The following is a 13,141-nucleotide window of genomic DNA, read 5'->3' on the forward strand; positions in this document are numbered from 1 at the left end:
CTAAAAATAAAAACCCACGAAGAAGACGAGCGCTTTCCCTGTTTGCATGTGCCCATCCAGCCAACACTTTATTTTAAACAAAGGGCATTCTCTTTCTTGTAAATGCTCTTTCTGACATGTAAACTCCAGATAATGAGCAAGGCACAGCGACCCGAAACAGGCCACCAGTTTTACAGTGTGATATTTGATTTTTTGCCCCACCCACTCTAATTATGAACACACAAGCAGAAACACATGACACAAAGAAACAGTGTTGTGACACACTATAAAACACCTTTATATACATTAGAAAAAAAACATAGCCTAGTCTGTGGAATGGTACAAAATGTCAATCATACATCACCTGTGAAGTTGGATGATTTTAAAACACGAGCAAAGCGGTCAACTTGCAACGAATACAAAAATAGTTCTGATTAAAATTCAAAGACACGCCACTGAAGATGAGCGCCGTGTTTCCTTTCATCTTTCCACCTGCTGTTCAGGGAAAAAAAAAAAATGAAAAGATGATCTTTTAAATGACCATAACTCCTCGTTTTCATAAATCCAGTGAGACAGTGAGGTGACTGAGAGGAAGGACGGAGAGGGAAGAATAATGACTGGATGAACTTTAGCAGGATGAAACTTCTCCACAGTCTGGAGGACTGTTCAGTTCAGTTTTATTGTTCAGTGGCCTGATGCGGTCTTTTGCTGTTGCTCTCTCTAGCTGGGTGGATAGTAGCCCTGGTTGTAGTTCCAGGTGTTCTGGTAGCCGTAGCTGCCGTATTGTGGTTGCTGGAGAAAAACCACGACAAACAGGAAACAGGATTAAAAACATCTTAAACTGTGCTTTGCTACATTAAACCAAGCTGGAACCTCGGGGGCTGAAAAATCAAGACACCTCTTGAGCATCTAGTCTTGAAGGAGCATCTAGTCATTCTCAATAGACTGTAGATAAATGATGGCTACAGCCATCCTTAACATAGCCCATTAGTTTCTGAACTCCAAGCTTAAATCTTTAGCTGCTAAACTCCATCAATTTATTTTAAGCCCCAGTCACACAATGCTTCCTGGGGCAAATGCTAAAAATGAATTTTGTCAAGTTGGTCTGATTATCCGGGACAACATATGTTTTTTTCAAAGGACTGGTGGTTGTAAGGGGTTTCTGACAGCCCTATTATATGTGCAGCACTGGTAACGGTCATACAGCCACATCTATTTATGTTTGGCCCTGGACGGCAGGTATAATGGGACCCTCACTAGTCTATAGGCCTGTTTGGCTAGCTCGCAGGAGCATATTACGATGGGTTCAACTGGGCAGGAGGCAGGGGTACACCCTTAATAGGTCACATATGATCAATTTAGAATGAACCAATCAACCCAGCAAGCCTGTTTTTGGACTACGGAGGAACCTGGAGCACCCGGACAGAACCAACACAGGCTCTGGGAGAAAATGTTAACTCCACACAGAAAGACCCCAGCTGACCAACAGATTCAAATCCAGACATCTATTAGAGCTAAATAACACACTAATAAAATACGAGAAATTCTCATCAAAACTGAAGACAAAAACTTCTTTGGATGGTCCGTTTACAGAACAGGTAACATTATTTGGCAAATAATTGCATTAAAAAACAAAAAAACAACACAATTATCGGGTATCTGTATTTGTGCTATTAAATTAGATCTGAACATTTTCAAACTAATAGGAGGCTGTGTTCATCTTCTATATGCAGCCTCAAACCCATCCTAATCTAACAATTACATAATTTACTCTCGGATTAATAAAGTATTCTGATCCTACTCCACTATTAATAAAACACAGGCAGACATGTTAAACCACATAATACAGAGTTTATATAAATCTGAGTGTTACCTGGTACCAGCTGCTGTATCCTCCGTAGCCAGTCTGTGCGCTCATATCGGCGCCCATCACAGGAGGAGGCGGCGTGGTGATGGGGACGTGCGGCATGGTAGGTGGGACTTGTGCAGACACAGCAGAGCCGTCATCAGTTTTGCTCAGCTTCTCTGGATCTTCATCCCTACAGAACGAAAATCCTGAAAGCGTGACTTTCATTCTAATCAGTTCACATCTCGTTTACTCAGCAAAAATATGCATCTAGACCTCAGCTGTTATACATGTTTATTAATGAGGCAGATGACAATAACATGAAGGACTATTCTTTAAGAAAAATAAATCATCTAGAAGTGAAACCCCACCCCTTTAAGGCATTCAGACTACATGTTAAATAATACCAGGGTTTAAGTCCATTTCACATTTAGTTAGTCGTTCCTCCCTCTCTCACCCGTTCTCGGCTTCTCTCTTTGTTCCACCGAGCTCCTTCAGCAGCTTCTGGTGCTCCTCGTAAACAGACAGCACACTGCAGAGGACACACATATAAAAACTGAAGAACCTGAAAGGGTTTAAGGGAGCAGTTTAATTTAAAACAGTTCTCTTTCTGAACTCTGACCTCTGGATAGAGTTGCTGTAGTCCTCTGCGAACTGTAGGCCCCTCTGTGAGAAGAGGATCTTGGTGTGAGGTTCGAGAGGAGCTGCCAGAGCTCGTGTCACACACTCCTGCACCGCTGAGGCTGAGGCCCAGGGGTCACCTGAAACCTCCAGCTCCAACAGGTTCATGTGCAGTTTATCATTATCCTGAGGAGAAGGATAATGAAAGGGAAGAAAGAGGATGGGGGCAATTAGTACCTACTTTAAAAGTCCACTAAAATTTGAATTTTCTTTCTTTCTGTTTTTTAAAGTTTGCTCAAACAATACAGGATGCAAAGCTTGTTTGTAAACACAATTTACAAACTGAACATCATGTGTGTATTCAGTGAGATTTAAAACATCTGATTCAACCTACGAAAGCATCAGGAAAATGTTAACTAAGGTCCCAGATCAAGTGAGCAATACGGAAGACTCTTTTTCAGGGGTCGACTCTGATTGTTTTTGCAATCAGAGTCGACCCCTGCTGGTCATTACAAAGAATGCAAGCATCGTCTTCACTTTTCAGCTTACACAAATTTATGGTCTAACATAATTTCTCTGGCAATATGAATGAATTGTGCTCTGTCATCTCACCGGACTAATTTCCAGCGCTTCCTGTAAAACACTGCGGGCACTGCTGGGGTCCCTGCCCAGTTTTAGCAGCAATCGAGCCAGCTTGATTGAATAGAAAGCGTGTAACGTGGGCTTCTCTTTGGATTCAGCCACCGCCTCCCTCAGCAAGGCTTCCGACTGATCCAGCTGGCCGGCTCGTCTCTCCAAAGCAGCCCTGCGGATACGGACGACCGCCAAACCTGGCAGTTTCTTCTCCAGGGCCTCCAACACTCGCCGAGCTTCAGTTAAGTCACCTGATAGAGAAGATGATAAGCTTTCATGACTGTCCAGTACAGCCCTTAAGTGTCTGTTAACATTCAAGAATAAAAAACAAAGGGATGGGTGGGTGTTTAATGTTTTGTCATACCGTGCCTCTCCTCAAAGGTCGCCCAGTGCATGTGGATGTTGGGTTTGTACGCCAGGTGGATTTCACAGGCTCGTTTATAAACCGCCCGGGCCTCGTCCACGCTCTGCGGCTCCAGGTACTGGATGTACTGAGAAACACACACAGAGATTCATGCAGACTACATATGAACTCAAACTGAAGTTTAAATATCCTCCAGTGTTATGTGAAGTTTTACAGACTTTGAAAAGCCAATTTAAGCACACATGCATACATGTCTTAACTGCTTTTTATTTTTTATATGACTATTCAAACAGCACCGATGTCCCGTTTTTGGGGTTGCAGGAGTTAAAGCTGTTAATGTAGAGTTGGTCATCCTGAGGCTGGAATATTGATGATGTTGCTGACGGACGTGTATGCAGAACAATATTTGGTGATGGCAGGTGTTTACTGACTGGCTTTTTTCTAGATGCAAATCTACCTAATTCCTAATTTGAGCTTTTTCTTTTTCAAGGTGGATCAGAAGCAACTATGCTGTCCTTGAGCCGGATCTCATTGAATTTGCACTTACACTTATTAGATGGAAGAGACATCAAGGGTAACAGGGTCATTTTGATCCTCTGCATTTTTAAAAAGTATGTGTTGTTTTATTGTAATATTTCTTTATTAGTAAATTCTAGTATATATTTTACCTTTACGATCTGTAATGAAATAATAAATAATTTGCAAAACTGATAAAAATAACTAAGACATAATTTTAAATACTAACTTTGATTACAAAAATTTATTTAACTTCAAGAAATGACTTCTCTGGCTTTGCTGTTTATTGTTGCTGAATGGGGCCAAAAGGACCCACCTGGCAGTTTTAGTGTTAATTAAGGCCTAAAATTCTGAGTTTAGGGAGAATTTAAGGAGATTTTAAATCAACCTGCAGAAAAAAAGTGTATCTGCAAATCATTCTTACCCTGGACCAGAATTCCTCATAGAGTGCGCAGGCGATCAGGCAACGTTCAAAGAGGATGCGAACTCTGTGGTCATCTTGAGCAGCTATAGTGTCCTCCAATGGTTCCTGTGGAGGGGCCATGACCTCCGACTCCTCTGTGATGGCCTGGTTTGGATCTAGTATGACCGAGGTGTCACAAAGCAGTCGCACAGCATGGGCAAACAGTTACAAAAACATCTTTATATTTGTTTTGATACTTGACCAGCAGGAAACGATTAATGACAAAGAGAAGCCCTCTTACATGGGAATCAGCTAGTAAACCACACCCTCCTCCTGGTGCCATCAGGACTGTGCAATTATTTCAAATGTAAATTCAGATACAGTGATTGCCTCCAATAATTATTAATACAAAATAATCAAGACCTGCAATGGGGCTCTCATTTCATCTTGCATTATAATTCTAATCCTCTCTCTTATAACACAGTTTTGTGCCTGTGTAAAAGCCCAAACTCATTCCTCACTGGCAGGTCAGCTCAAGGCAAGATTAGGGAAAGAGATTTTTGGTTGGAAACACTTTGGTTTTAATGGGTTTGCAGGATTAAACTGCATACTTATAAAGACCCCCAGCTCAAAAATGCTTATTTATTTATAGGTGAACCTGCTAAGTTAAATGTATTTTGTCATATAGATTTGTTACATATAAGAGGGTTTCTCTTTGCCTAAATGCACTGTACTGTACAGCGCTTTTTTACTTTGAGAACTTGATACATCCACCCATTCCTACAAATACTTTTTTCCCCCCATTATGGCAACTGAGGTTTCAGGGATCGACCCACTGACATTGCGATTAATAGAAGGTCAGTGGTTCTCCATAGCCACAAACAGATGAGGATATATGATTACGCATTGTAGATAAACATGTTATTGCAACCGTGTGGGAGCCTGTTTGGAACACTTCATTTAGATTCATGGAAACCAAACAGCCTCTTCATCACCTGTGTAGTCACCTTGGCTGGGGTCTTTCGTGTCCTTGTTCAGCTCTGTGATCTCCCAGTCGAGGTATGAGTGCCAAGTGCGGAGCTGGAGGCGATCAAGTGGCTTAACGTGGAAGTACGGTCGCTTGATCTGTAGTCACAGAATGCGGAGGGAGCATCTTTGTTAAAAAGGGATCTTAGTTTAAAACCTATGAAGCCAAGAATTTAAAACTTTCTGATTACTGCCAATAAAACCTTTAGGTTTTTTTCCTCCAACTGTCTTTGTCAAAAATCTTTTTCTTTTCTTTTTTTTTTAAACACCTACAGTGGCTTGCAAAAGTATTCGTTCCCGTTGAACTTTTCCACATTTTGTCACCTTACAGCCACAAACATGAATCAATTTGATTGAAATTCAACGTGAAAGACCAATCCAAGGTGGTGTACACGTGAGAAGAGGAACGAAAATCATACATGATTCCAAACATTTTTTACAAATAAATAACTGTAAAGTGGGGTGTGCGTAATTATTCAGCCCCCTGAATCAATACTTTGTAAAACCACCTTTTGCTGCAATTACAGCTGCCAGTCTTGTAGGGTATGTCTCTACCAGCTTTGCACATCTACAGACTGAAATCCTTGCCCATTCTTCTTTGCAAAACAGCTCCAGCTCAGTCAGATTAGATGGACAGCGTTTGTGAACAGCAGTTTTCAGATCTTGCCACAGATTCTCGATTGGATTTAGATCTGGACTTTGACTGGGCCATTCTAACACATGGATATGTTTTGTTTTAAACCTTTCCATTGTTGCCCTGGCTTTATGTTTAGGGTCGTTGTCCTGCTGGAAGGTGAACCTCCGCCCCAGTCTCAAGTCTTTTGCAGACTCCAAGAGGTTTTCTTCCAAGATTGCCCTGTATTTGGCTCCATCCATCTTCCCATCAACTCTGACCAGCTTCCCTGTCGCTGCTGAAGAGAAGCCCCCCCAGAGCATGATGCTGCCAAACGGGATTTCTTATGGTTTCTTATGGTTTTCTGTAACAATGGCTTTCTTCTTGCCACTCTTCCATAAAGGCCAACTTTGTGCAGTGCACGACTAATAGTTGTCCTATGGACAGATTCCCCCACCTGAGCTGTAGATCTCTGCAGCTCGTCCAGGCCTCTTGGCTGCATTTCTGATCAGCGCTCTCCTTGTTCGGCCTGTGAGTTTAGGTGGACGGCCTTGTCTTGGTACAGTTGTGCCATACTCCTTCCATTTCTGAATGATCGCTTGAACAGTGCTCCGTGGGATGTTCAAGGCTTGGGAAATCTTTTTGTAGCCTAAGCCTGCTTTAAATTTCTCAATAACTTTATCCCTGACCTGTCTGGTGTCTAACTCCAATCGAGAATCTGTGGCAAGATCTGATAACTGCTGTTCACAAACGCTGTCCATCTAATCTGACTGAGCTGGAGCTGTTTTGCAAAGAAGAATGGGAAAGGATTTCAGTCTCTAGATGTGCAAAGCTGGTAGAGACATACCCTAAAAGACTGGCAGCTATAATTGCATCAAAAGGTGGTTCTACAAAGTATAAGTCAGGGGTAGGGCTGCACGATTTTGCATAAAATGAGAATCACGATTTTTTTTGCTTAGAATTGAGATCACGATTCTCTCATGATTTTCTTTTCCAATATAAATATTTATTGCACTTATTAACTGCACATCAACTTCATAACAGTTGAGACTGAACATAAAAACAATAAATGTCTCACATTTTGTCGTTGCCGCAAAATGTTGTACTGTTGTAATTCCGTCTCCACTGTTGCTCGACACTGCGTGTATACAGCAGGTAGTGCAACAATAGAAAAATAGTTGCTGGACGGCACTGTGCAGCGTTTGTCTAGGGTGTTGATCATTTTCCTAAATCCCTCGTTTTGCACAGTGTTGATGGGAGCCATATCTTTGGTCAGGTGATAAGTGATAGCCTCCGTAATTTCTTTGTGCCTGCGAGAGTTCGACGGGTATGGGGAAGCGCTGTATAAGGTTTCCGTTATTGATGTTTGGGTGGTTGACCGGGACGGATTTTCTCCATGCAGATTATGTCCCGGATCAAAATGTGATACTATCTTCATCTGTTTTTTTTCTTTTCTTTTTTTTTTTTTAAATCCTTGTCATTTGGAAATGAGATCGCACATAAGTATGAATTGAGATCGCAATTTTCTAACGATTAATTGTGCAGCCCTACTCAGGCGGCTGAATAATTACGCACACCCCACTTTTCAGTTATTTATTTGTAAAAAATGTTTGGAATCATGTATGATTTTTGTTCCACTGCTCACGTGTGCACCACTTTGTGTTGGTCTTTCACGTGGAATTCCAATAAAATTGATTCATGTTTGTGGCTGTAATGTGACAAAATGTGGAAAAGTTCAAGGGGGCCGAATACTTTTGCAAGCCACTGTAGGTGTTTTTTTACTTTCCCCAATAAGGGCTCATTAATATATATGTAGTTTTCTACCAGGACCTAATCTGTTAATCATCTCTAATAACTCTTACATTAACCCCTTGATTCAGGACAATGTTCTACATTAGCACAGAAATAGGAAAGCACTTATGAATAAAGGAGAGAAAATAATCCCTCTACTTCTCCTAGATTCTCTTAGATAGAGACACAAAAACTACAGCAGCAGCGAATCACAGAAGGACAAACTCACGGCATCTTCAAAGTGCCATCTCTTCCGGACTTCTCCCTCGTTGTCCTGATACACTTTGTCCCTGCGTAGTAACACCTGCTCCCTAATCTTCTGCATCAATTCCTCCTAAAACACAGAAAAAGCATTTTATTAGTCTATGTGACCTCCACATTAATCCACATCACACACCTCTAATCAATGTGAGGCAGGTGGATGTTACTCGCCTCTGTCAGTGCGCCCCAGGGTGGCTGTGGCTACAATGTAGCTTGCCATCACCAGTGTGTGAATGTGTGTGTGAATGGGTGGATGACTGGATATGTAAAGCGCTTTGGGGTCCTTAGGGACTAGTAAAGCGCTATATAAATACAGGCTATTTTACTCACTGTGTCTGTGCCCTCGGGTGTGGCGGGCTCTTCCTCACCCGGCGGCCTCTCCTTCTCCTCCTCCTGCGATTGTTCGGCTCGTTCCGCTTTCTGGCTCTGACGGCACAGCTCCCTCAGCTCCTCGTACTCCTCTGGAGAAAGCACCTCTTTAGGTTCATGGTTGTTCAGATGCTCTTTAAACCTGACAAATAAAGTAAGACCTCAAATTAGATTAACAAAAGAGGAAAAGAAGAAATGAAGGAAGGGACAGAACAGTGGAGTTATTTAGTGTTGCCCTTAAAAGATACAAAACCTAGCACATGGGGAAATATTTTAACAACTATTAAAAGTTCAGTAAATTAAGAAGATAACATGTGGTATTCTAAAAGTAAAGCTGGTAGAGAAAAACACATTAACATCAGCATAAATAACTGGGTGGTGGCCGTACTTGTCGTAGTGGGTGTTGTAGAGCTGTGTGGGGACTCTGAGGACTCTGTCCAGGACGGCTGTTGCGTTCTTCATGTTGCCCTGCTCCTTCTCCCACTCAACATACAGATCCCAAAGCCGGTCCGAGTGGAAGTCCAAACCGGCTGCCGCGACAGCATCCTCAAACACACTGATGGTTGTTGTGAAACAAATAAAAGCATGATAATCAGCTTTCAGTTTCTCTTAAACAAATCTGATTAGATTGGTTTTAAGACCAGGAAAAAAAGATGAACGTCTAAAGACTTCTTTTTTGGGAATCCTTACGAAAAAAAACAGAGCTCTTGCTGGAAAAAAGAAATTTTAGTTGTATGGGGAAGGCAAAGGCAGAAAAAAATGAAACTAAACAAAATAAAAAAAAAAACAGGAAAAAAAGAGGAAGGATTAAAAAGGAAGTAAGATCTGGTCTGTGTGTATGTGTACCTGCGAATCCGCTTGGGTGACTCAGGAAGGTTCATGTCTAGTGTTCCTAGCAGCAGATTGATGTAGTGGATCCACAGATCTACACTGAGAGGGATTGCCTGAAGACCCTGAATGCACACCTAACACAACACAGGACACCCATATATGTTAACTACCTAAATAAAGCGCTTCTAAATAGCCTTGAAAGTATTATTATATAATAACAGTAGGACAGAACAGTAAAAGCTCTCTCGCGTTACCTCCTCTGCTTTGTCGTTAAGCCCAACACGGCGCTCCAGATCAGCAAATTTCTTCCAGTAACCATAGCAGAGTGGATAGCGAACAAGGAAGGCTTCTAGTGCTCTACGTGAAGATGTGACGTGACCCTGAGGAGACACATTTAATCCAAGTGTCACACGAAGCAACTCTAAATTTCTTCACCAAAAATCTCTTGTGATCTCCGGAAAACAAATGTATCAGAGATCAATCAAAGAAACAAACACACCTCCTGCTCACAGTACTGCAGTAGGTCAGTCCAGGAGGTGAAGTCTTGAGGATTGTCATGAGCGCCCTTCCACAGACGCTCAAAGTCTGCAGGTAGCTCCCCTTCTTCATCCACTGCGGCTGGTTGCATGGAGAAGGAAGCAGGGTCGGGGCCAACAGGAGCCTCAGGAACCACGGCGGCACTGCCGTTCTCTTCCGTCATTTCAGGTAGAGGTGGCGCCGGAACCTCAGGAGCTTCCATGGCTGAAGAGGAAAAGATCAGGGGCATATCTCAATATATTTAAGACCCAAAATATGTACGATACTGAAAAAGATACACTTTTTGGTTGAACCAAAAACCCAAAATGCAAAACATTCTGAGCCAATATTGATGTTTAATACAAGAATTTGACTGACAGCTGGTGCCAGCAAAATCTTATTGTTTACATTGTTTCTGTGATTATTTAATCTGCTTTTAGTGCCAGAGAATAAATCTCTTCTTTATGAAAACTTTTATAAAGTCTGACAACTCGTCATCACATGGTCTCAAAGCATTTTGATGTGACAGACCAAAGAAATGTTGGCCACTGACATAAATGGTCATCTGTCTATGTGTTAACCCTGGGACAGACCAGGGTATACCATGCCTCTTGACCTTTCACAGATGAGATTTGAATTATTATTATTTTAATTATTTTTACAAAAGAAAAAAATCCAACAGCCTACCTTTTACAAATGCCCATAGTTATAAATTATTTATACTCAAAAGACTACAACACAAAGAAACACCCGATAAAACTCCCATTATGACATCGTTTCTGTTTCATCTTTTCTTTGTTGTTCAGCAGGTGTGATGAAAAATAGAAAGAAGACTTAAAGAAATACTCAGCTGCTTAACTGAAGTTACGTAACTCATTCACTTTCTGTTTCTTCTACTTCCTGAATAGTTTTGAATGAAAAATGGTAATAACAGAAACCATGCATGAACATGTAAACTTTAGAATAAAATATGAAAAGAATGGAAAGAATTATCTACTGCCTACAGCTGTGATTTATCTAGTAAAAGGCCAAATAAACTCAACTAAAATGAGTTCGTACAGTATTTTGTTTTGTTTTACCGACTCCTGTCTGCGCCTGCAGAGATGCTTCATTCATATAAAGCTCAGAGTTTTAAAGCGCCTCTGGGCTGTTTTTGACAGACTACAACTAACTTGTCGAAAAAGGGTACACAACAGCAGCCAACAGCTGTATACCCCACCCGATCGTAACTTAGTGAAAGTAAAAGACAGACTGTTCTCCGTGCAGGTGAATTCACGTTAGCTTAGCCTAGCATGTCATGCTTGCACCCACAATGGCTCCAGCTGGAGGCTTTGTTTTTAAAAACGCTGGCTGATTAAACCAAAGCTCCACCACATCTGTAAAACAACTACCGGATACGAACTCTAAATTCACCACCGTTAATCATCTACCTGAAGACTCTACCAGCTCCCCGTTGCCGCTCATCTCCTCACAGCCCTCCGCCGCCGCCATGACGGTAAACGTCTGGCTGACGTCATTCAGGCGCGACAGGACGCCTAAAACAACCTACCACGCTAAAAGTGCAACATTTACATTTTATGGAAGCTTTTCACCGCCACTGAAAAAAAGTGCCATCCACAAGTCACTATGATCACAAAATTTTACATTTTTGATATAACAACCTAAATCTCTAAATTTTGATATAATAACCCCAAAATTTGAGACAATAACGTGAAATTTGGATAAAATAAGCCGATAACGACAATTTTTAATCTTACCCAAACGTTCAGTATAAAAACCTGAGATTTTGACACCCCAAATATTGATAACCCCACATTTTTATATAATAAGCCGAAATTTTATTATTACTCAAAGCTTCAAATATTGATATAACCAAACATTTTGAAATGATAACCTCAAACTCAAATTTTTTATACATAACTTGAAATTTTCAGACAACCCAAAACGTTTATATAATCACTATAGTAATTAGTGGTGTAGCCCAAGTTGTTAATTTAGTTTCAACTGGAAATGGAGGTCACATAGACAAATGATAGTATATGCTCACAAAAATAAAATACAGAATATGTCTTATCCAGGTTTAGTGTTTGGCAACGAGGTTGGCTTGTAAGTGCTCTTTTTTTAAACTTTAAACCTGACTTTTCTTATTTAGACTATTTTTGTTTTAATTTTTTTCTTATTCCTTGTTTTCATATTTATTGCTTGTGTTTGAATTCATATTCTTGTTGGCTTTAACTAATCTAATTTCACTGTACCTGTGTTTGAATAACAAAAGATTATTGAAATCCACTGGTCTATGCGTTTAGAGACTTCACGATCCATTTTTTACATTCCAGTCATAGCTGGACTGGCCATCGGGCATACCGGGCATTTGCCTGGTGGGCCGATGGTAATTTTTCGTTTTTATATGGGCCGATGTTTTGTTGTTGTTGTCTTTTTTTCCATAACCGTGTAAACAGTGAAAGGTGGCGGATTGGACAGATGCTGGCAGACGTGTAAAAATAACTCAATTGTTTGGTAGTGGCTATGGTGGAGCTTTCACAGATTCAGTAAAATTAGTAAGCGGTGGAGGCCAGCAGGTGGATGGGGGAAAGGACTGGAGGTGGAGAGACCCAAGGCGGCCGCCAGTCCGACTGTCAGGTGAAATGAGCTTCAGGTAAGAAGTTATGACCTGCAGTCTATGTGGGTCAAACCAAGTTTAGGTGTAGTTTATTTTCATTGTGTTAACTTTTTACAGTCAGTTACAATACTCGTACTGTGTAGTAGCTAGCATGATGGAGTTTCTGTACAGTTGGGTGGGTGCTATGATGTTACTGGTGAACTTTATTTTATTCATATGGTTAGTTAGTAGAGTTCCCAACCGTGCCATAAAAAACGGAATCCTCTGGTATTCAGAGTTAATATTATGTGTTTTGTATTGAGCTGAAAATAAACAAAAAGACAAAAAGCTGGAGTTATTCTGTGTCTTTGCTGCACAGCTGCCTCTTCTTCTCTCACTCTCCCCCCTCCCTCTCCTGCTGCTACTTCAATCATGAAACTGATCAATGATCAGTTGATCTGCGTTTCTGCCGCAAGTCCCGTCTCTCTTGCTTGTTTATCTCCCGCTTTGCGCCAGCAAGAGGAAACTAGCGGAGGTCTCGTTAAACAGCAGAAGCGCCTTTAAACTTGATAAGCTGTTGTTAGAATTTATTTAATATTACTTTCTAGTATCAGCTGATGTTTAAGCTGCTGGTCATGATATCGGTTTGGTTATCTGGTGAGAGGGAAACATGAAGATGAAACCAGGAGATGTCCTTACTGAATCATCAGAGCTGAACAGGTGATGGAGAAACAGGTTTACCTTTTAGGTGACATGAATGGGTTGAAGGAAAG

At 41.1% G+C, this 13,141-nt stretch overlaps 1 protein-coding gene across 2 annotated transcripts; it reads right to left on the minus strand.

Moving 5' to 3' along the window:
* Nucleotides 1-253: 253 nt before the first annotated feature.
* LOC146717809 (pre-mRNA-processing factor 39) lies at nt 254-11,271 on the minus strand. 2 transcript variants are annotated; one of them, XM_085431289.1, is made up of 15 exons: nt 11,200-11,271; nt 9,753-9,994; nt 9,508-9,633; nt 9,269-9,387; nt 8,811-8,978; nt 8,384-8,564; nt 8,022-8,126; nt 5,370-5,487; nt 4,384-4,538; nt 3,444-3,570; nt 3,059-3,330; nt 2,448-2,632; nt 2,283-2,357; nt 1,853-2,018; nt 254-771 (listed from the first exon to the last, which is right to left on the minus strand). In XM_085431289.1, the coding sequence occupies exons 1-15, from the start codon at nt 11,258-11,260 to the stop codon at nt 700-702; spliced, it is 2,172 nt and encodes a 723-aa protein (XP_085287415.1). In that variant the 5' UTR covers nt 11,261-11,271; the 3' UTR covers nt 254-699. The 2 variants fall into 2 exon arrangements, with proteins under 2 accessions (XP_085287415.1, XP_085287407.1); XM_085431281.1 differs by having other exon boundaries at nt 5,358-5,487.
* Nucleotides 11,272-13,141: the final 1,870 nt, after the last annotated feature.

Source organism: Copadichromis virginalis, linkage group LG2 (assembly GCF_057382275.1).
Source record: "Copadichromis virginalis isolate Kocher_CV1m ecotype Utaka linkage group LG2, C_Virginalis_male_GT1.1, whole genome shotgun sequence".
Lineage (NCBI taxonomy): Eukaryota > Metazoa > Chordata > Actinopteri > Cichliformes > Cichlidae > Copadichromis > Copadichromis virginalis.